The sequence below is a fragment of the Macrobrachium nipponense genome, chromosome 1 (genome assembly GCF_015104395.2).
Source record: "Macrobrachium nipponense isolate FS-2020 chromosome 1, ASM1510439v2, whole genome shotgun sequence".
Taxonomy (NCBI): domain Eukaryota; kingdom Metazoa; phylum Arthropoda; class Malacostraca; order Decapoda; family Palaemonidae; genus Macrobrachium; species Macrobrachium nipponense.
In genome coordinates, this window is record NC_087200.1 from 148,759,839 (window position 1) to 148,783,410 (window position 23,572).

At 43.2% G+C, this 23,572-nt stretch overlaps 1 protein-coding gene across 1 annotated transcript in view; it reads right to left on the reverse strand.

Annotated features, from left to right (window-relative positions):
* Window positions 1–19,616, reverse strand: part of LOC135219743 (uncharacterized) — a 371,373-nt gene extending 351,757 nt beyond the window's left edge. The window contains exon 1 of the mRNA XM_064256773.1: window positions 19,438–19,616. Coding sequence (XP_064112843.1) covers window positions 19,438–19,601 — 164 coding nt within the window. The 5' untranslated portion in view covers window positions 19,602–19,616. The remainder of the gene's footprint in view (window positions 1–19,437) is intronic.
* Between the last annotated feature and the right edge of the window lie 3,956 nt (window positions 19,617–23,572).

Sequence of the window (23,572 nt, forward strand, 5' to 3'; positions counted from 1 at the left end):
GGAGCTCGTGAAAATTTTGGCATAAGCCCCTCCCTTAATCGCCTGAATAGTCTATAACACCGGAGAAGATCCGGTGAGACAAGGTAAGGGAGGGGGGGATGGAGTTTTTAAGGTACTTAAGATAAACTTAATCGTTTCACCTAATAAAACTTAAAAACTAAAACTCGAACGTACCGGACTAAGTCCGTGGTGGGCGAGTGTTTGTAACTCAGCGAAACGGAGAGGTTAAAGGGACCCACTGTATTTCCGGTCCACTCTGCTGGGGTTACTAGCACGCTTTCCGCTGGTGCCAGGACTCCGGTGGTAAGGAGCCCTAGTAAGGGTGGGAAAGGAGCGAGAGGACATACACTCAAGGCTAGGACGTAGCGACGGGGTAGCACAGACGGAGGGGGGAAGGCCAGTCCCCCCCCCACGTTTACCATCCGGCCGGACCGAGAAGCGGCGAGGTCGAAGTCCAGTCTTGGGTCTGTCCGTCCCTCTACTCCCTCCGCCTGGGGGGAGAGAGGGAGGCAGGCTCAGGTAGTGCGGACGAGCATGGGCAGACCGACCCACCCCCCCACTCTATAGAAGAGCGGGAGGGGGGGAAGGTGACTAGGACAGGCGTCTGGCTGCTCGTTATCACGTATTACGCACGGGCGTAAGAACAAAACAAAGAACAACTAAGCCTAGAACAAACCACTGATCAGAGAGATGCTATCGGGAAGCAACCGAACTGATGAGCGTTATCGTATAGGCCCATTGGCCATGACCTACTGCTAATCAAGCCTAGAACGCCTACCTAACCTAAACAAATAATCATATAATAATTCAAATGAAATAATAATAATGAAAGAAATAAACCACATAGTAGGAGAAAAAAATCCCCCTTTCCAGGAGTGTCCGACTAACCCTAATGCAAGTCTAAACTACTCAAATATAGCCGAGGCCGATAACTAAGACTGTGTGGCTAGGTCTGGATGGAAGGAACCTACATAAAGGGTAAAGACATGCATGCATGACAAAACCGTGTATTACCGTACCCTAAACAAAGCGGATAATTTACAAATAGACAGTACATAAAATAAGGGGGATGTTCTGGGTATGGGTGACCAGAACGAACCCACCACGAGGCAGAAACCATCTGCCATGCTTCCGACCTAGAGTTCGTATTTATACCTAAAAAACGGCAAATGCGGGCTCAGGGCCGAAAAAAACCAACTAGCAATAAACACTGAGTACTTAACTTAGCTGCTGCGATGGCTGCAGCTCCATGGTAAATAAATCCAAAGAAAGGGACAAAAAACACGAGTAAAAAGGTCACTGTGTATCGTGTGCAGCTAACTGAAAAGGATGACCACAGAGGCGCATGCATTCGTCAGCATTGATGGATAGTATTAGTTACTTGCTACCCCGTCTGTGGGTCGGCTCTCCTCTGGGAGGGATTTTGTAGTGGAGAATTCGATTGGCATTTGGCTTCGTGGTAGTGTCTCACTCGCCATAGTGTTCATGACCGGGACACCCCAATTGAGGGTGAGCGAGTCAGTTTATACTGCCTTTTTCTTTATTTATTTATTCTCTGGTATGTGTTAGTCACTTTACCCTTAGAAATAATAGATTAAAGGATATTTCGGCGCAGCGAAACGAGCTGAGCCCAAAATACCATTTTGAAGTAACAAGTAGTGAAACTAAATAATGAGTAAGTGTCAAACAATTCTAAAGGAATAAAGCTTTGCACCTCATTAACAGTGTAGACGTGTACTGCCCACAACTGTGTTTGTGGAGTGAGCGCTTAGGAACCCAGAACAGAAACGTAGTTCAAGTGCAATTTGGAGTGAATTTAGACCAAAATGTGTATAATTACAATTCAAATAAGCACTTTTGGAGTTTTCATTTGTGATGGCAGTAAGGATAAAACCAGCTCAAACCATGACGCGCCAAGGGTAATAGAAGTGTCATACTTTTACTAATTATAGAAACAAAATGTTGTTTTATTGTGCTGATTACAACTGCAATCTTGAGTAAGATAAAAAATAAAAAAAAGTTACATATATACGCTAACAATGTTCAAATGAGGGCTGGGAAGGCTGGGAAAGATGTTGGACACCATACTGGATTTAAAAACTGCCTTGAACACGTATTTTACAAAGACCTCACATGCTTATTTTACTTCGCACGGCACTTTCATATATCACATTATGTTGATGAAACTTCAATGTTTTGAATGGTATGCTTAAGGATGTAATTATATTCTTATTTCACTAATTAAATATCAAGTGAATAAGGCTGATCCACCTGATGACGATGGATCCACTGTGGTGTTTCCCCCTACTATGACAACTAGAATTCAAGGAAACTGTTTGTAAATGCATCAGCATATGTGTGAAGATCCACTAAATTGGCAAAGATGAAATTCTCTTTGAAATTCTGTTATTGTCTTCTCATATCTACTTTAGAAATATCTGTAATTTTTCGGGGTTAATTTGATTACAAAAAGGGGATAACAGACATGAATTAAAATAAACAATTTGAAGTAACAAGTAAACTAAAACTACATAATGAGTAAGGTAACAATTAAGGAATAAAAGCTTTGCACCTCATAACATTTATCGTTTGCTGCCGAACCTGTGTTTGTGGACTGACCGCTTAGGAACCAGGAACAGCAACATAGTTCAAGTGCAATTTGGAGTGAATTAAGACCAAAAATGATATTGTTATGATACAATAAAGTTTTATGCATACTTACCTGGCAGGTATATATATAGCTTATCCTCTTGTCGCACTGGCAGAATTTCAAAACTCGCGGCAACCGCTAGTACAACTGGTAGTTCAGGTGATGGCCACCCGCGTTTCCCGTGGCAACTGGTGCTCGAACCTTTCCCATTTTCCTCAATTTTCTCTGAACCTGTCACTCCTGAGGGGAGGAGGTGGCATTTAATTATATATACGGCCAGGTAAGTATGCATAAAACTTTATTGTATCATAACAATATCTTTTATGCATGACACTTACCTGCAGGTAATATAATTAGCTGATTGACACATTTGGAGTGGTTCCATAGACAGCAACGTCGTCATAATTCAAATTAACTCATGTTTTTCAAAATTCTAATTAGGTTCCTTACCTGCTAAGGTAGCTCTTTCGTAGGTCCTGCCTGCTTAGCCTGCGAACCTTAGTAGCTTCTCAACTAGGATGTGACCTGGTTTGTTGAGAAAAACTAATAACAAGGGTCTGACACCTGACATGACCAATCTGCTGACAGAGAACCCTAGCCCTCTTTACCACAGGCATTCATGCTAGGAAAAGTTAATCAACTGAACCCCACACAATCACTATACAAAATACTACACCAAAAAACTGAGGGCAGGTAATAACTTCTCAGAAACACCAAACACTATAACCTAATTAAAATAATATGCCTATCATGTTAGTAGGTTATGGGGTGGAAACATCCTTTGCCCAGCTACGTACCATGAGGATACGTCCGGGCCTAACGTTTGACAATTATCAAAAGTTGTCTTCAACGTCTTGAGGTATGCGAGCAAGTAATCGAATTTGTCCTCCAAAACGTAGAATCTATAATGTCCTTGAGGGCTAAATTTTTTCTGAATGCCAAGGACGTAGCTACCGCTCTCACCTTCGGTTATCTTTAAACCTAAGCAACCGAAGCATTCTTCCTGGCAAAGCAAATGTGCTTCCTTAATGACTTCTCTTACGAAAAAAGCCATAGCATTTTTAGACTAGGTCTAGTAGATCTTTTGACAGAAACAGAGAGAGACCTGAAGCCCCTCTAATGCTTCTTGTTCTTATCTACGTAATAACGTAAAGCTCTTACTGGGCAAAGAACCATTTCCTGTTCTTGCCCTAACTAGATCAGCCAGTCCTGAAATCTCAAATGACCTTGGCCACGGATTGTGAAGGATTCTCCATTCTTGGCTAAGATTCCTCTTGAAACGACAAACTTCTTTGTTGGCTTCCATCCTACTTGTTTGTTAATCGCTTGCAGCTCGCTAATCCTTTTAGCTGTAGCTAAGGCTACCAAGAAAATAGTCTTCGTTATCTCTCGCAAAGAAGCCTGTCCATAAGTCAACCTATCTGTTTCTAAGAATTTGAGGACATCAAGATGCCAAGAAGGAGCTCTGCAATGTCGATCTTCTTCGTATTAAACGAATCTTAGAAGATCTCTAAGATCTGCGTCATTGACAGATCTAAACCTCTGTGCCTAAACACTGCAGACAACATACATTTTATAACCTTTATGGTTTGATTTGCCAAACCCGCTCCCTTCTCAGATAACAGAAGGAATCTGCATTTGGGTCACAGAGGTACTGGATGTAAAAATTTCCGATTCTTACACCATTTTAAGGAGTTCTCCCACTTCGAGTGGTCCACTTTATAGTTAAGGTCTTCGTGCTCTCTCACTGCCTTCGCTGCTTCTCTAGAAACCCCCTTCGCTCTGACAAGTCTATTCGATTAGTCTGAACGCAGTCAGACCCGAGCGAGGTGTTCTTGTGGAACCTGTCGAAGTGGGGTTGTTGAGAAGATCTCCCTCTCGTGGGTAGACTCTCGGAGATCCACTGTCCATTCCATTACCTTCTGTGAACCACGTTTGGGCCGGCCAAGTATGGAGCTATTAGTCAGCCTTGTTCCTTGACTTTCTCTGATTTCTCATTACCCTTCCTAAAATCTTGAACGGAGGGAAATGCGTACGCGCCTTAGCCCCGTCCAATCTATAGGCAGGCATCTACTGCGACTGCAGTGCAAGTGGGTCCAGGACTGTAGAACAGTATTCGTAACCTCTTCATCGCTGTCGGTAGCGAAAGATTCCACCACTGGCCTGCCCCAAAGCTTCCACAAGCCTCTGGCATACTTGATGATGGAGATCCGACTCCGTCAAAGCACTTGTCCCTCCCTGCTCACAGGTCCGCTCTGACGTTCTTCTCTCCCTTGATGAACTGGTGAGCAACGGTGACGTTTTCCTCTCTCTGACCACGAAGAATCTCCTTCGGCTCAAGTTGCCAGAGTAAACGAGTGGGTCCCTCCTTGGTTTGCTTATGTATGCCAGAGCGTTGGTATTGTCCCGTTGAATCTGCAGCACTTTGAGCTGATCCACAGTCCTGAACGCTTCAGAGCCCAGAAGATCGCCATCATTCCTCCTGTTTATGTGCCAAGCTTTCTCTTCTTTGTTCCACGGCCTGACTCTCCTCGAGGGCCCAGCGTCGCTCCCCAGCCTGCGTCTGACGCTCGGGAAATATATCAGGTCCTGGGTTCCTCTGGCTGTAGTGACGTACCCTCTACTAACCTTCCCGGGGCTAGCCAACCACTTTATTCCTCCTTTATCTTCAAGGAATTGGAACAAAGGAAGAATCTGTTGCGATCTTCTTGGACTGACTTCGTTCAGAAAGAACGAAGGGCCTCAGTGAAGTCTCCTAGGGAAATGACCGCTCTAACGAAGTGTGTTTCCCCAGCAGGGCCCCCTTCAGAACAAATCCACTCTCCTCTCAGCCGGCATTGGTCTTTCATAGGAATTCTTGCACTTTCCCGAAGGCACAATGGTCTGCCTTTCGGGTGACGTAAAAGCCCGGAAAAGGCACTGAGTATATAGAATCCCCAATAAACTAGCTCCTGTGTGGGGAATCAGATGTGACTTTTTTCAGGTTCACCATCACACCCAGCTGCTTTGTTAAATCCCATGTGAGGTCCGTGTCCTCCAGACATTGCTGCTTTGGTTGTGCTCTATGAGCCATCGTTCCCAAGTATAGAGAGACTCTGACTCCCCGAACAATGAAGCCACTTCGGCCACGTTCGCCATCATCCGTGTAAAGATTTGAGGGGCCGTGCAAAGCCAGCAAAGGGCTCTGATTGAGATATTTGTCCTGGATCACGAATCTCAAATAATTTTCCTGGACCTTGGATTGAATCGGAATATTGGAATACGCATCTAAGGTCCGGCGTTACATCCAGTCCCCTGGTCCGTACCGCTGCCAGTACTGAACGTTCGTCTCCCATCGTAAACTTGGTCTTTTCTACGAACAAGTTTAGCTGACTTACGTCAGTACTGGCCCTCCACCGTCCTGATGACTTCGGTACCAAGAAAAATACGGTTGTAAAAACCTGTGTGTTCGTGATCCGAACAGGTTCTATGGCTCCTTCTCTAACATACTGACAAACTTGATGCCAAAGAGCTCTCTCTTCTCTAAATCGATGTAATGAGCCCCTATGGGCTCTCGAGCTGTATCGAGAGGTGTTTTCTTAGGAAGGGGATCTTGTAGCTTTCCTTCGCTACACTTACAGACTCAAGGATCCACTCCTCTGTTTTGCCAGACTTTCCCAGAAGTCCCTAAAAGTCCTGGCCCCAACACACGTCTGGAGGTACTTCTAACTCATTGTTGGTTGAGGTTTTCGAACCTCTTTTGGACGGAACTCTTTTCCCTCTAAGGCTGGTCGGAAAAGTCCTACACCGAAAGGGCTGCTGTGCTGTCCTTGTTTCCGTTCGGTGTCTTTCTTCACTACAAGAGGGTAAATAACTTCCTTACTGAAGACGGCAGCAGTCCTGTGTAGCCTTCTGAGTAAGGGAGTGCCGATATCCTTGAATGATGTCCTGTGGAAAAAGCTGTTCCTGAAAGTGGGAGAACATCAACTTCCGCTTTTGCGCGTTCGAGACTCCCTTTCGCAGCGACGGCACAAAAGATTACCTTTTCTTAAAAACACCTGCTGTAACAGTGAAGCAAGTTCATTACTCCACTCGCAGGCTTTATCATGCAGGACATGATGCTTCTAGGTAAAATCCGAGTCCTGAAGAATCTCCCATATCTGTAGTCCGAGCCAATGCACCCAACGACCAATCAAGAAATTAAAAACTTCAAAGTCCGATAAATAACCCTTTAGCAATGGTCGAACCTCTGAAGAATCCACCACAACTTTGGCTGCGTGTAGGCCTGTCTACAGGAGCTGTCACTATATTAGAAAGTCTCCCTGGGGGAGGCAGGAACCCCAGGCCAAGACTTTCCCCCGTAGCGTACCCAAACACCAGACGTCGAATCCGAATTTGGGCGGAGGGAATGAGCAAAAGCAGTCTTCCCCGACTCTCTCTTCTCCCTTCACGCCACTCGATTAATATCGTTGAAGGCTTTCTTCGCTGAAAATCGACAAGGTCATTTTCAAAAGAAAGATTTCTTGGGTGCTTTCGTCTTTGAAAAATTGAGATAGAGAGATAGCGGGGCTGAAGGTTGAACATCTCCTTCAAACAATGAACTGAGGCACTCGGTTAGCTTCTTGTAGTCCGAGGAAGTGAGCTTCCACATTCTTGTCCTCTTCGAAACTCAGCAAAGTCCTTCCTCCTGAGAATAAATATCCTGAATCCAGATCCTGATGACCCTCCATAGCGGGATCCTTTCCACAGTTTGCCTGAGAGCGAAATGCGAACTGCCTCCGTGTACAAACCCTTCTCTTCCTTGTCGGGAAGATGTTTCCACATGCTGCCGCCTGCCGTCCTGCATCCTCTGTAACGTTTGCGTCCACCATGCGTCCATCCTCTTCCTCTTGCGTCCTGCGTCTGCAGTGTCGGAGATTCATCCTTCCTATAGGACAACACTGCGTCCTGGGTTACGAAAAGAAGATCCCGCCTGAGAACAAGGAGGCAACTGTACGTCCTGCGTCCTCTTGGAGGACTTAACTGGGAGAGACGAGTCCTTACGTCTAGCGCGAAGGTTGTTCGGGCTTTTTCCCATGATTTAACAATCACTGCCAATTTCTCCTGCATGTCCCGCAGAACTTCCTTAGTCTCCGCTTCCTTACGAGACTACTGAGGCGGAGGAGATCGAGGACGCACTGGGCTAAAACGGAGAGGCGAGCGATCCTGACGTCTACGCAGCGGAGTTTCTCTAATATGGGGAAACACCGCTCACCGCACGGTAGTCACATCTAAAGGACGAGAAATCCTCTTCCTCTTGATAGGGATTGCTTCTTCATCATCCGATGAAAAAATCTCAGGGCTACTCCAACCCTCTTGTTCAAAAACCCTTCATCCTGTGACGAGGTCGGCATCTATGATCTCTTGAGAGGACGCGATACTTCCACAAAACGCCTACTCCTTCCTGAAGCCGAACTATCCGACGAATAAATGCACTTCCCAGTATCGCCTTTCCTATGGCGTTACTGCTGCAGCCTGGGACGCAACAACAGGACTGCCTGAAGGGACGACTGATCGAGAGTAAACCCCTCTCGCCTCCCTTCGACTGTCGACATGCCTTCTCCCTTGGGTCTGGAGCTTGACAGAGGTCTAGGTCTAGGAGCACGAGAGGGACGATCAGGCGCCCCTCCACAACACTGTCATTAAACACTTCCACTTTGTCCGTTAACCGTTTAATCTGATCTCCATGGACGCAAGGCAGCGAACACTTTCACAATTTGCGGATCAGTAGTATCCTCAAATACACCAACCTGCGCAGGAGAAACCTGAGGGGAAGGTGCTACATCTACATGTGAATGAGCTGGAGAAGACACGGGCAAAGATTCATTCACGAGGTTTTACTCAAAGAACCAGATCTCTCACTTCTAGAAACTGATCTTCTCACCCGATCTTTTTCTAGCTTCTCTACATACTTAACAAGAGCCCTTCCACTCTTTCTCATTCAGACACTAAAGTGCATACAAACTCTCAACACTTCTTACATACAGTTTTATGGGGATCTTACCGATGAATTTCGCAGTCTCACTTTACACCCTTCTTTCACACAAACTCTAAACATACTCCATGAATCAGACATACTAATGCAAGATCATTGCGATTGCCAGCTAACTTCGTGAATATGATACCAATATCCAAAAAGTCAGTCAACGAGCAGGAAATTCTATCAGAGAACCAACAACGATGTTGCCAGTTCGGCTGGCAGAGAAAATCTGAGGAACAAAATGGGAATGGTTCCGAGCACCAGCGCCACGGGAACGGGGTGGCCATCACCTGAACTACCAGTGTACTAGCGGTTGCCGCGAGTTTGAAATTCTGCCAGTGCGACAAGAGGATAAGCTATATATATACCTGCCAGGTAAGTGTCATGCATAAAATGTGTATAATTACAATCAAATAAGCACTTGGAGTTTCAGTTTTGATGGCAGTAAGGATAACCACTGATTACAAGGTAAAAAGGAATGATTTCAGTTCAAACCATGACCCCGAGAATAAAAAGTTTCATACTTTTACTAATATAGACACAAAATGATATTGTTATAATACAATAAAGTTTCATACATACTTACCTGGCAGATATATACTTAGCTAAGACTCCGTCGTCCCCAGACAGAAATTCAAATTTCGCGCCACTCGCTACTGGTAGGTCAGGTGATCTACCTGCCTTGCCCTGGGCGGCAGGGACTATGGAACCATTCCCGTTTTCTATCATATTTTCTCTCTTCCAAACTGTCTCCTGCGGGAGGCTGGGTGGGCCATTAATCGTATATCTGCCAGGTAAGTATGTATTAAACTTTATTGTATTATAACCATATCATTTTTCATACAATGAACTTACCTGGTCAGATATATACTTAGCTGATTGGCACCCTTTGGTGGAGGGTAAGAGACAGCTAATATGAATAGACAGGTAAACAACATATGTTGTAGGTATAAAAGAAAAAAAATGATATTGTTTATAATACAAAATAAGTTTCATACATACTTACCTGGCAGATATATACTTAGCTAAGACTCCGTCGTCCCCGACAGAAATTCAAATTTCGCGCCACTCGCTACCGGTAGGTCAGGTGATCTACCTGCCTGCCCTGGGCGGCAGGACTAGGAACCATTCCCGTTTTCTATCATATTTTCTCTCTTCCACCTGTCTCCTGCGGGGAGGCTGGGTGGGCCATTATCGTATATATCTGCAGGTAAGTATGTATGAAACTTTATTGTATTATAACAATATCATTTTCATACAATGAACTTACCTGTCAGAATATATACTTAGCTGATTGGCACCCTTTGGTGGAGGGTAAGAGACAGCTAATATGGAATAGACAGGTAAACAACATATGTTGTAGGTATAAAAGAAAAACCTTGGTTCCTACCTGATAGGTGGTAGACTTCGTGGCTGTAGCCGGTAGTCTGCATCACCTCAGACTTTAGCGAGATATGTGATCTATGGCTAGAGTTCTTGTGGGTCTGTCGATGGGTATATGAACCACTTACTCGGCAGAGCCTGAAAGGACTTTGTCAATGGGTACTGGACCACTTCTATGACAACACACCTTATGAAGGAGCACAACCAATCCCGACCACCTGATCCTAACCACCATGTTAGTATATAAAAGAATTGTTCTGAGTTATCCCCGAACTCATTACAAACAACCCATACTCGAAAACAAATAAAACGCATTCATACAAAAATTCTCAAAAAACATTTTAATACTCCTCTAAAAGTATACAAAAGAGTTCCTTACTGAACAACAGTGACTGGCCGCCAGTGCAGCACCGAGCCCTCTTTGTCAGCAGAAATCTAGAAACATATCTAGTAGAAGGTATGTACAAAGTTAAGGATTGGTGTTTGCTCCCGTACCCAGTATCGTATCCGCGGATACGAAAGGCCCCAGAGAAAAACATCTCTCGTAGGTCACGCGAACGTCTTTAAGATAGTGAGATGCAAATACCGAATTGCACCTCCAATATATCGTATCAATGATTTTCTTTAGCGACATATTCTTCTGAAAAGAGAGAGACGTCGCCACTGCTCTAACTTCATGAGCTTTTACTCTTAAAAGCGGAAAAGAGTCGTCAGGACAGAACTTGTGAGCATCTGTAATGACGCTCCTTATGAAGAAAGCTAATGCGTTCTTAGACATGATTCTTGTGGGGTCCTTAATCGAACACCAAAGACTTTGTCTAGAGCCTCCCATTGTTTCTTCCTTTGTAAGTAGAAACTTCAAGGCTCTTACAGGGCAAAGAGACCTTTTCTGGTTTCTTCTAACCTACTAGACTCGATAAGCCTTTAATCTCGAATCTCTTGGGCCAGGGATTCGAGGGTTTTCATTTTTCGCTAGAAAAAGTGTTCTAAACGAGCAGAAGGCCGAGTCTCTGTTAAAGCCGACTTCATCTTCAAGGGCGTGAAGTTCACCAACTCTTTTGGCTGTCGCCAAAGATAGGAGAAACAAGCATTTCCTCGTTACATCCCTAAACGAAGCTAAATGAGGAGGCTCGAATCTGTCAGACGAAAGGAACTTGAAGAATACATCCAGGTTCCAGCTGGGAGGAGTTAGTTATTAGATTTTGTCGTTTCAAACGATCTAATCAAGTCGTGCAGATCTTTATTATCAGCAATCTCTAGGCCTCTGTTTCTGAAGACTGCCGAAAGCATGCTTCCAGGTGCCTGACACTTCTCTCGGTCCTAGTGTTGCTCCCCAACCCTTCTCCGATGCGTCTGAATACAACACTCGGCTTGGGTTCGGAACTTCCAGAGAATTTCCCTTGTTCTCTTTTAGAGGGGACAACCACCATTGCAGGTGCGGTTTCATCTCCATTGGAAGGAGAAAACTGTCGGAGAGAAGTCCCGTCTTCCAATTCCATGATCTCCTTAGGAAAAAACTTGAAGAGGACGAAGATTGCAGTCTTCCTAGAGGAAAGAACTGTTTCGAGCGAGGAAAGGGTGCCTAGAAGGCTTAACCATTCCCTCGCCGAAGTCCGTTCTTTCCCTAAGAAGAGAGAGACTTTCTCCAAGCCTCTCACGATTCTCTCTTGCGAAGGAAATACTCGAAAACCCCGAGAATCCATCTGAATCCCCAGATAGACCAAGTTCTGTCTGGGAATCAGTTGTGACTTCTCGAGGTTCACGAGTAGTCCCAACGCCTTTAAAAGGTCTAGGGTCAAAGAAAGGTCCTCCAAACACTGTCTCTCTGTTTCTGGCCCTTGATGAGCCAATCGTCCAGATATAGAGAGATGTTGACGCCTTTGAGGTGAAGAACCTCGCCACATTCTTCATCAGGTTTGTGAAGACCTGAGGAGCTGTGGACAGGCCGAAACACAAGGCCCTGAACTGAAGATCCTTCCCCCCGTCATGAAACGGAGGTACTTCTTCGACGAAGGGTGATCGGGGACATGAAAATAAGCGTCCTGGAGATCCAGCGACACCATCCAATCTCCTTGACATAAAGCCGCAAGGACTGAGGCCGAGTCTCCATAGAGAACTTCTCCTTTAGAACGAACTTGTTCAGAGCGCTGACATCTAGTACTGGTCTCCAGCCCCCTCCGAGGCTTTCGCAACCAGAAAAAAGCCGATTGTAAAACCCCGGAGAGTTTTGCTCCAGAACTAATTCTATAGCTCGTTTGTCCCACATTTGATTCACCATCAGACGAAGAGTATCCCTCAGTACAGGGTCCCTGTATCTGGCTGACAGTTCCCGCGGAATAGTCGTTAGGGGAGGACTGTCCTGGAAGGGGATAAGATATCCCTTCCTGATTTATGGACATCGAAGAGGCGTCCGAGTTTATGAATGTCCAGGCGTCTGCAAATTCGAGAAAGCCTGGCACCCACTGGTGTTTGGAGGTTGTCTGTCTCACTTCCTTTCTTAAAGGGACGGGAAGAAGCTTTACCTCTCCTCTCAGGACCTCTTCTCTTAGAGGGAGCTCTGGAGGGAGGGCCTCCTCGAAAGGGCTGAACCGTAGAAGTCGTCCTTTCTCGTCAACCGCAACTAGGGGTCTCTTCTTCCTTGCAGTTTGCAGGAGAAGATCCTGTGTCGCCTTCTCAGTCAGTGAGCGAGAAATGTCCTTCACTAACTGAGAAGGAAACAAGAAGTCTGACATGGGAGCGAAAACCAGGGCTGCTCTCTGTGAGGGAGAAACCGCCTTGGTTAAGAAGGCACTAAAAAATACTTCTCTCTTAAGGAGTACCGCTCCAAAAAGAGAGGAGATTTCTCCCGATCCGTCTTGTACTGCCTTATCAATACAAGAAAGAATACTCAGAATGACTTCGGGGTCTAGACCTTCCGAGTCATGAGCCTTCTTAGACATCACCCCAAGGGACCAGTCTAGGAAATTAAACACTTCCAAAATATGGAAGAGGCCCTTGAGGAGATGATCAGTCTCAGAAATCGCCCAAAATCCCAAAACACGAGCTCCATTCAAGCGTGTCTCCGCGATGAATCAACCAAGGTTGAAAAAGTCCGCTTCAGCTGCCGCTGGGAGAGAAAGGCCCATGTTCTCCCCAGTTCGGTACCAGAAACCTCTTTATTTTACCAGAAAGTATGGCTGGAGGCATACAGAATGGTTTTCTGCCCAGATCCTTCTTCGACAACATCCATTTGTCCAGAGACTGTAGCGCTCTCTTCATCGAGATCGTAGGTCTCATCTTCAACACCGACCGAAGACTTCGGTACGATCGCACTCGAAAACAGTGATCGAGGGCGAGTGAGGAGCCGCAGGAGTCAACGAACTCCATACTCCTGCAAAAGAAGGTCCGTCAGAACTCTATAGTTAGAGAATCCTTCTCTACGTTAACTTCGTCTTCCGAATCTCCTTCCACACCGTGCGGAGAATCGGCCTGAAAAACGAGAGGATCTCACCAAGTTCTCTCTCTACTGGTGACAAACTCCTACTAGGAGAGGGACTCATAGAGTAAACAGATTCTCTCTCCAGTCTACAAGTAGTTCTCGCGTCTGCTTGACTTCTCACGCCTGGAAAGCTCTTCGCGCTTGGCTGGCGCCTCGCGCTTGGCTGGCGCTTCTCGCTTGGCTGGAGCTTGTTGCTTGGCTGGCATCTCGCGCCTGGCTGACGCCTCGCGCTTGTCTGGCGCCTCACGCAAAGCTGACTCCTCGTGTCTGGCTGGCGTCTTGCGCTTGGCTGAATCCTCGCGCCTGGCTGGCGCCTCGCGCCTGAGCGTATCCTTATCTAGAGCAACTCGCTCGGATAGCTCCTGACGCTTGAATGAATTTTTGCGCCTGGAAGACGTCCCACGCTTGTAAGGCTCTTCATGCCTGGAGGACGTTTCACGTCTGGCAGGCGAAAGAAGACGAGACTTTCTTAATAGGAAGTCTAGCGTCCTTCTTGCGAGGGGGATCCCTCGAAAGAACTCCAACCAAAGAGGCTAACTGCTCTTGTACTGCTAGCAAAATCCTCTTGGAAGCCACACCAGCGTCCTCTTCAATAGAAGAAGCAGGAGAACTCGAAGGAGTGCGATCCTCAAATACCGTACGAGGAGGCGTCAAGACCAGCTTAGCCTTCTTGATAGAAGAGGGGGCTTCCTCCGAGAAGCGCTCCGGGCTCGAGTCAAACGCGCGTTCTTTCCAGTGCCTTTTCAGTGGCCTAGAAAGATCCGAGTCCTTCCACCCTCGTTTAGGTGAAGAGAACCGGACGACGAGAAACAATCTTGTAGGACGCTTCTTATTAAAGCGGTCCTGAGCAGACTGTAGCGAAACAGAACCTGCTGAAGGGACGCCTGACCGTTGGGGATTCCCCACAACCTCCGTACGACTTTCGACTTCCTTCTCCTCTGGGTATGTGAGTTTGGAAGAGTCTAGGCCTGGAGCATCGCAGGGACGGTCAGACGCCCCCTCCACAACACTGGGAACACTCACTTCACTAAGTAATCACTATCACTTCCCTTACCTTGCAATGGCCACCATCTTTGTCTTCATTTTACAAGAGTAGCCTTCAGATTGGCGATTTCAGAAGCCGAATCCGAATGCAAAGCCTGTGAGGGTTCAGATACATAGGGAGAATCAAATTCATTAATAATAGGAGAGTTAGACTCAGAAAAAGGCTCAATAGGCCTTGTACTCACACTCTTTTGTGCAGCCCGTCTAATTCTATCCCTCTTAACTTCTTCAAGTAAGAAGTTAGAGTCTTCCATTCATTAGCACTCAACTTTTCACGCTCAATACAGGTGTTAGCTAAAGAACAGTCAAACCCCTACACTTACGACATACAGTGAGGATCAACCGAAGCCTTCGGTATCCTCACCTTGCAGCTTACATTCACACACTCTCACACTAACACTTGAATCAGACATTCTATCAGAAAAATCAAAAGCAAGTCCAAATCCAGTCCACAGTAGCGAATGCCAAAACAACGATCCAGTACGTCACCAAGAAATCCAATATAGATGATCAAAAAAAGTCTTGAAAAGCGAATTCCGCCCAGTCAGGAGGTAGTAACAACAATGTTGATACCACCGGCGACAGAGAAAATATGATAGAAAACGGGAAATGGTCCTAGTCCTAGCCGCCAGGCAGGCAGGTAGATCACCTGACCTACCGGTAGCGAGTGGCGCGAAATTTGAATTTCTGTCGGGGACGACGGAGTCTTAGCTAAGTATATATCTGACAGGTAAGTTCATTGTATGAAAATGTTCTATTGTGCTGATTACAACTGCAATCTTGAGAAAGATCAATAAAAGTTACATATATACGCTAATATTGTTCAAATGAGCGCTGGGAAGGGCGTATGTGGCATCGATGCCGGTTACGAACAGCACCTTGTGGCAGAATCAAAGCTAAGTGAAAAAAGCAAGCCAACTCCCCACAGTTACATAAATCGTACAAGCTGACAAAATTTCCCACACTCACACTTTCCCCTTTATGTTACTTTTTACCTGCAGGACAATTGGTTTAATGATATACCGGACACACAAAACACAAACACTTACTCACCTAAGGCTCCAACTACTCAGGGCTAGGCTATGCTGTCCACTGGATATAGGCTAGCTGAGACACAACCACCGCCGATAATCACAACACAAACCAACCAACTGAAAACCACAACCCCAAAACAACTTAAGCCGACAAATCACTGAGCAAACGAACACCAACAGCTCGAAATAACATGACAACCACACAACTCAACCCTGCACAACAACCCACCAACACCAACACTGCCCCAACCACCAATCACAGACACCGAAATGCACGACCAAACTCTTCAACTTCACCACAACCAGACAGACACATGAAAAACTTTACAACACCAAAATCAATCAAATAACACAACATCAACCAACCACCAACGGATAACTGCTGCCCAAACCAACTCTACGACTTCAACAAACGCCTTACTTCTTACGACTCCCGTAACACACTTCTGCCACCGATATACACAACAGAGCGCCACAACAGACACACGCTTACGACCACCATTCAACCACTCCCATTTATTCTTTCACCAATCTCTCTCTCTCTCTCTCTCTCTCTCTCTCTCACAACCCTTGGAGATGATGTCAAATATAAACTACCATCATTACTCCTCCAAATTACCTCCCCAATTACATTTTTGGACACGTCTCCTTGCACTCGCAAACCACCACACTAAATCACCTTTCGCAACACCCAAGGATGCACAAATGTAGGCCCCCTGGATCTTGTTTGAGGACCCTCATACATTCTTTCAGTTACATCGCCATTCACTTCTTCCAAACCACTTTCATTCAAACTCCCATTATCTCCCTCACTACCATCCTCCCAAATCCCATTCACTACTTCACTGTTATCTTCTAATTCTGGTTCCATCATCTACCCTATTTCGGCTGCCAAACCACTCAGTTCATCCATACTTCTGTTAATCTCCTGCAGAGACTTATCCATCCTATTAACCACCTCCTTACAACTCAGTTTCCTTCTCACTAAAGTCTCATTTATCCCTGCTAACTCAAACCCACATACACCACAAGTATAATTAATTCCCTCAAAGTCATCCATAGCACACGCTTATTTCAATCGTTTGCACACTACCACCAACCCCCTTACCATGCCGTTCACACTTTTCCCTTCCAATTCCTCTCTCCGCACTCTTCTGTTTTCTTCCATACTCAACCAACACCAACTGTCGATCTCCCAGACCCATTTGTTTGTTAGTTTTTGTTTTTGTTTGTATGGTGCTTTTATGTTGCATGGAACCAGTGGTTATTCAGCAACAGGACCAACGGCTTTAAGTGACTTCCGAACCACGTCGAGAGTGAACTTCTTTCACCAGAAATAAACATCTCTCACTCCTCAATGGAATGGCCGAGAATCGAACCCGCAACCACCGAGGAGAGATGCCAACACCATACCAACCACGCCACTGAGGCACTCCCAGACCCATTTGTTCACTGACAGTCGGCTCATACTTATTCACCCTCAACCATTCACTCATCGCATTCTCCCAAACATACTGTGGTACTTCCCTCCACTTATGGAGTTGGTTATGGTGTGCCCTAACCTCATCCATTCCCCCACCTACTTGCAATTTCCCCAAAACATAAGTCAATACACTTGGTCCCACTTCCAAAATCTCAAACGGCCCTTCAAATTTCTCCCTTACTTTATTCCCATTCATTCTTCCTATCTCGACCACCTCTTTCAACAAATTTATCCCCAATCCTAAAACTCTCAAACCTTTCACTCGCTTTCTTCCACAAATCCCGAACACCTTCTTACAGACCCAACTGCAGCCTGACAATCCTGTCAAAATTCAACACATATTTACAAGGAGACATACCTATATACTCATCTGCAGTGTGGCGTTATATACCCACAATGCACATCCTAAATACATATCCCAATCCTTGTCGCCCTTACTCATCATTCGCAAAATCTCAGTCATCATCCTAACAGTCCTTTCAGCCAAACCATTCGCACTTGGCATATACGGAGTAGAATTCACATGCACAATACCACATTGCTTCAACATTTGGTTACCCGATGACGACGGATCCACTGCAGTGTTTCCCCCTACTATGAAAACTAGAATTCAAGGAAAGAGTTTGTAAATGCATCAGCATACATATGTAAGCTCCACAAAATTGGCAACGATGACATTTTGCCATCGTCTTCTCGTATCTACTTTAGAAATATCTGTAATTTTTGGGGGTTAATTTGATTGCAAAAAAGGGATAATAGAAATTAATTAAAATAAACATTTTGAAGTACCAAAGTGAAGTTAAACTAAATAATGAGTAAGGTAAACAATTTAGGGAATAAAGCTTTGCACATTATAAACATTGTAGTCGTGTTTGTGGAGTGAACGTTAGAACCAGGAACAGCAACATTAGTTCAAGTGCAATTTGGAGTGAATTGTTAAGACCAAAATGTGTATAATTACAATCAAATAAGCACTTTGGAATTTCAGTTGTGATGGCAGTAAGGATAAAACCACTGATTACAAGGTAAAAATGAATTTCAGTTCAAACCAGGACCCTGGGAATAAAAATGTTCATACTTTCACTAATATAGACAACAAAAATGTTTTATTGTACTGATTACAACTGCAATCTTGAGAAAGATCAATAAACGTTACATATACACGCTAATATTATTCAAATGAGTGCTGGGAAGGCTGGAAAAGACGTACGTGGCATCAATGCCGGTTACGAATGGCACCTCAGTCGGTCGACGCTATATTGGATTTAAAAACTTCCTTGAACACACATTTTACGAAGACCTCACATGCTTATTTTAGTTCATATGGCACTTTCATATATCGCAATATGTTGACAAAACTGCAGTGTTTAGAATGGTAGGTATGCTTAAAGATGTAAATATATTCTTGCTTCACCAATTAAATATCAAGTGAATAATGCTAGTCCACCCAATGAGGATGGATCCACTGCAGCGTTTCCCCCTACTTCGAAAGGGTAGAAGAGGTCTCGAGCTGTTGCTCTCCCCACCGATGACTCGTGACTGGTGCCTATCTCCGGTGTCAAGACATGTTAAAGTACTTTTTCAGAGGGTGGATCCACACCCGGTCAAAACTGGATCAGCTAGTCCAGTCAGTTGTTTCCCCTTAAACTACTTTTAGCAACAAACTGTAAACCAGAAACATTCAACTGAAATTAAAGACTACTTATGAGTTACATAAATAATCTACGAATATATTAGTTGTCATCTGGGCTGCCTAGTGTTCAGTCAAGTCAAGAGCAGAGCGAACACGAACATCATGACACGTTGGGTCTCTCAAGGGCCCGGCGGGAGGCGACACAGCATTACCTATTCTCTGTTTTTTTCCATCTGTCCATCTGCCTGTGGTGTTTGCGCATGGTAACACTGTGTCCCGGGCTTTAAATAACATCCTATTTCGAATATTAATGGTGTAATTCTCATAGAGTAAATTATTAAAAAACTTTTCAGTTGCAAATGTACACCAAGATATCCTTATATTTACCTAAAACTTACACATAGTAGCATAACTCCTACTACTATATTTTAAAAAAGCCCAGGACGCAGTGTTACCATGCGCGACCACCACAGGCGGATGGACCGATGGAAAAAACAGAGTAGCCTATATTAGTATTACCTAACTCATCAATTTTGCTTGTCTGTGATTAGCTAGGCTAGCCTTCAAGTACTAATCGTAAATGCTGGAATATAGGCTACATCTGAACCTGAAAAATTTTAAGTAGCCCAACTCATGGGCTGTAGGTAGGTAGCTATATAGCTAGTAATACTAGGTACTGAAGCTTCTGCGAAACCACAATGCCTTACTGTTTAAAACAATATAAAGCGACCTACCTGTTTCCAAATGAAACCGAGTTCCTTGGGATGGATCCTTTAAACCTTATGTGCATCACAAAGTAATTACAATTCACAAACCATTCACCATAAACAGGAAGTCGTAGACTGCTAACGTCACCAATGTTGCCATATCTCATGTACAAAACTAGTTCAATTTCCATTAGAAAAATAGTGATAAAACCATGTTGAGGAAATTTTCCAACTTTGTACTAAATTTCAGGACTAACCAATTTTAACACAAATATAGTATATTATGTTCAGAAATAACCAGACCTAACAATTAAAGTCAGCTGCAGTGCATGTTTACAAAATATGAATCTGTCAACAATGATCCGAAACGTGGGGTGACCGCCTAACACGGCGGCATTCTTACTGAATCTCAACAAAACGTAATGTAAGTAATTGTTTTTTCCTGGTGATATTTAGTTTTCTGCAAAAGATAATTTACACAAAACGATGAACTAACATTCGCTTTATAAAGTCTCCCTTTTTCAACAACACTAGCTTCTATTAGAGAACGCCAGAATAGGCTGGTTTAACCATGATCTTGTTTTAGTTAATAACCAGGAAGCACTAAAATTGCTCTCTTTCAAGTGCAGGTTCATGATAGAAATCTTCAGCTGAACACGTAATTCATGACTTCAACAACCCTTTCATGAAAGTAGTATATTCTAGAGTTTATGTAGTTTGTTTGAAGAAGATATTTCAGTAGTTGCAGTGCACTCTTCCAAAGAATTTAGGTTATCTTTTACCTGTACCCGATAAAAGTCTTATGAAAAAATTAGTTTCCAATGTCATTGAGTATAGAGATCTACTTTAAACCAAGTGGGAGGATGTGAGGGTGAAGTTGATAGTAAGATAAAAGCTGCTGGGGAAGTGGAGAGAGGTAGCTGGATGGGTAGTTTGTGATAAGGAAATGGCAATCAAGGTATAGCACAATGATAAGACCAGTGTTAATGTTTGGATCAGAAACATGGGCATCTATAGTGAGAATAAAAGGTTTATCAAAGTCTGGAGACAAACACTGGGTGAGAAATCATGACTGATTTCAATTTGAGAAAATCTGATTGACATTCTTCCGTCCACAAAAACTTTACATCCTTCTTAAACAAGCTATTAGTGGTAAAATCAAACTGGAAAAATCAGGTACAAACTTCTTATAAAAACCTGACAAAACTAAAAATTCTCATATATATTTTTTATATAGTTTGAGGGAAATCAATCACAGCTTTAACATTACTGCCTTTAGGAGCAATTTTGCCATTTCCAATATGCCATAAAAATACTAATGTGCTTTTAACAAAATCAGATTTCAACAGATTAGTGATCAACTTTGCTTTCAAAATTGCCTTAAAAAGATTCTATTTGCTTTAAATTGTCTTCCCAATTATCATAAAAAATTACAACGTCATCAATATATACTACGCAAATTTCTAAATCTCTTAAAATTATACTCATTAATCTTTGAAAAGTTGAAGTAGCATTTTTCATTCCAAATGGGAGGAAATTACATTGAAATAATTCGTCAGGAGTTACAAAAGCTGATATTTTCTTTGCTTTGTCTGAAAGTGGAACTTGCCAATATCTTTTAAACAAGTCAAATTTCGTCAAGTATGAAGAACTATCAAAGGCAGCAACGCAATCTTCTAACCTAGGCAAAGGAAAGGTATCAGCAAATGTTACCTGATTAACTTTGCGATAGTCTATGCAAACCCTAAATTCATTATTAGCTTTAAGCACCAACAAAATTGGTGAAGACCAGGGACTTACACTGTGGGATATCAAATCGTGGGCTAACATATACTCAATCTCAGACTTACTACAGATTTCTTGAAAGGGTTCATTCGATAAGGATGTTGTTTTATAGGTTTAACATTTTCATCCAACAAATCATCATGGGTTATGACATCTGTTCTGCCAGATACATCACTACAAATAGACTTATATTTAAAAATCAAAGCTGTCAATTCCTCTCTCTGTCCAACTCTTAAATGTTCAAGCCAAGTACTAAGGTTTTCCAAAATGTCAGAATTTTTAATAAAAGTCTTATCATGTCTAAACTACAACAGTCTTCATCATTCTCATCTTTAGTAGACATTATATTTACAGGTTTCATCATATTAACATGCATTATCATTTCTTTCTTCCTATCTGGAGTGGCTACCAAGTAATTGGTGGAATAAATTTTTGCTTTTGCACTATAAAGTCCAACAAACCTAGGAAAAAAAAAAAACTAATGGCTGATAGAGGAAATTGCACCAAAATCCTACCCCCCACTTTGAATTCTCTAGGAACTGCTTTAAAATCGAACCTACTTTTCATTTGCTCTTGTGACTTTAAATTGGTTGTCCTTTGCTTAACCCCAAGCTGAAAACAGCCTTCCCTTATATGTCGAGATCCAGTCTAATATCTCAATTTCTTTCTCATCTTCTTCCCACTGGTCTCTACGTCCAACGGACCTCTAACCTTATGTCCATATATCAATTCAAATGGGGACAAGCCTAAAGATTCATTAGGGACTGATCTTATCACAAATAATAATAATGAAAAATCCTCTACCCAACTGTGGTGATTGTCAATACAGAATTTTTTCATCATTGACTTCAAAGTTAGATGAAACCTTTCAATTGAACCTTGAGACTCGGGATGATAAGCACTAGAGAATTTGTGTTTAATGCTAAGCCCAATTATCTGCTCTTTAAAGTATTTTGAAGTGAAATTGGAACCTTGATCAGTTTGAATAGTCTTAGGAAACCCTTTACTCGAGAAAAACTTAATCAAATGATTAATTAACACTTTGGATGTAACTGTTTTACGAGGAATAGCTTCAGGATGTCTACTTACCCGATCTAAAATAGTAAATATATATTGAACACCTGATTTCGAAACTGGAAGGGGACCAACTATATCCAAGATCAAATGTTCAAAAGGTTCACCAATAGAAGGTATGGGCTGTAAGGGAGCCTTTGGAATAGGTAGGTTGGCTTTACCTACCATCTGACAGACATGACAGGTTCTACAATAGTGTTTTACCTCAGTTCGCATCTTTGGCCATAAGAAATGTTGCCTTAACCTATACAAGGTTTTACTTACACCACTATGCCCAGAGAATAAACTGTCATGAGCACATGATATCAACTTGTTACGAAATATTTTTGGTAGTATTACAATCTGCGTCTTATCACCCCTCTCATTGAGGTTAGTAACTGAACTGCTTTTATGCATCAGCAATCTATTTTTAAGGAAATATTGTTCTCCAGCTTTACTATCCGAATCAACCAAGGCTATCAACGTCATTATTTCTGGATCCTTATTCAGCTCCTCAATCAAGGACTGTCTAGTACAAGTAAATTCCTTAATTTTATTACCTTCACCCTCTGTTTCTGGAATTTCATCTTTCAATATATTAGTTCCAGAATCTGTAAACAAACCTTCCAGAGATGGAATTTCACCTCTCTTCTGTGACCTAGTTTGCACAACTGTGACTGAGGATTGAAAATCAATGGGATTTTCTATCAATATGGGTTTATCACACGCACTACTCAGGACCAGGTCATTACCTAAAACCATTTGTACCTCTCCCACAGGAAATTTTTCCACAACTGCTACTTTATATTTACCCTTAAACATGTTCGAGTCTAGGTGTAATTCTACTAAAGGAGCTACATACAAAGAGTCGGGAAACCCTCCTAGAATAACTTTCTCTGTTCCCTGCAAGATACTTAGGCAAAAAACCCTCCAAGATCATAGTGAACAGAAACCGTATCCCTAAGAATATTAACTTGCACATTTCTACAATTATCTTCATTAGATACTACACCAGGGAAAATATATGGATCTAATGACCCTAACTTACTACTTTTCTTCTTACCTATCTCTGAGTAATCGCTGTCTAACTGCTTAGAACTCAGCAACATTACACTCTTATGGTCTTTTACTTTCCCCTGTGCTTAAACATGCCCTTTTTCCCACACCTTACGGACCTTACTAGGACTAGTTGCAGGACTAGTTTTCTCATTTTTATTAGGCTTTTCAAGAGTTTTCTTGCCAAAGTCAAATTTAGACTTACCTTTATAAATTGTGTTTTGAGTCTAGATATATTCATCCGCCATTGTAGCTGCCGCTTCTAACG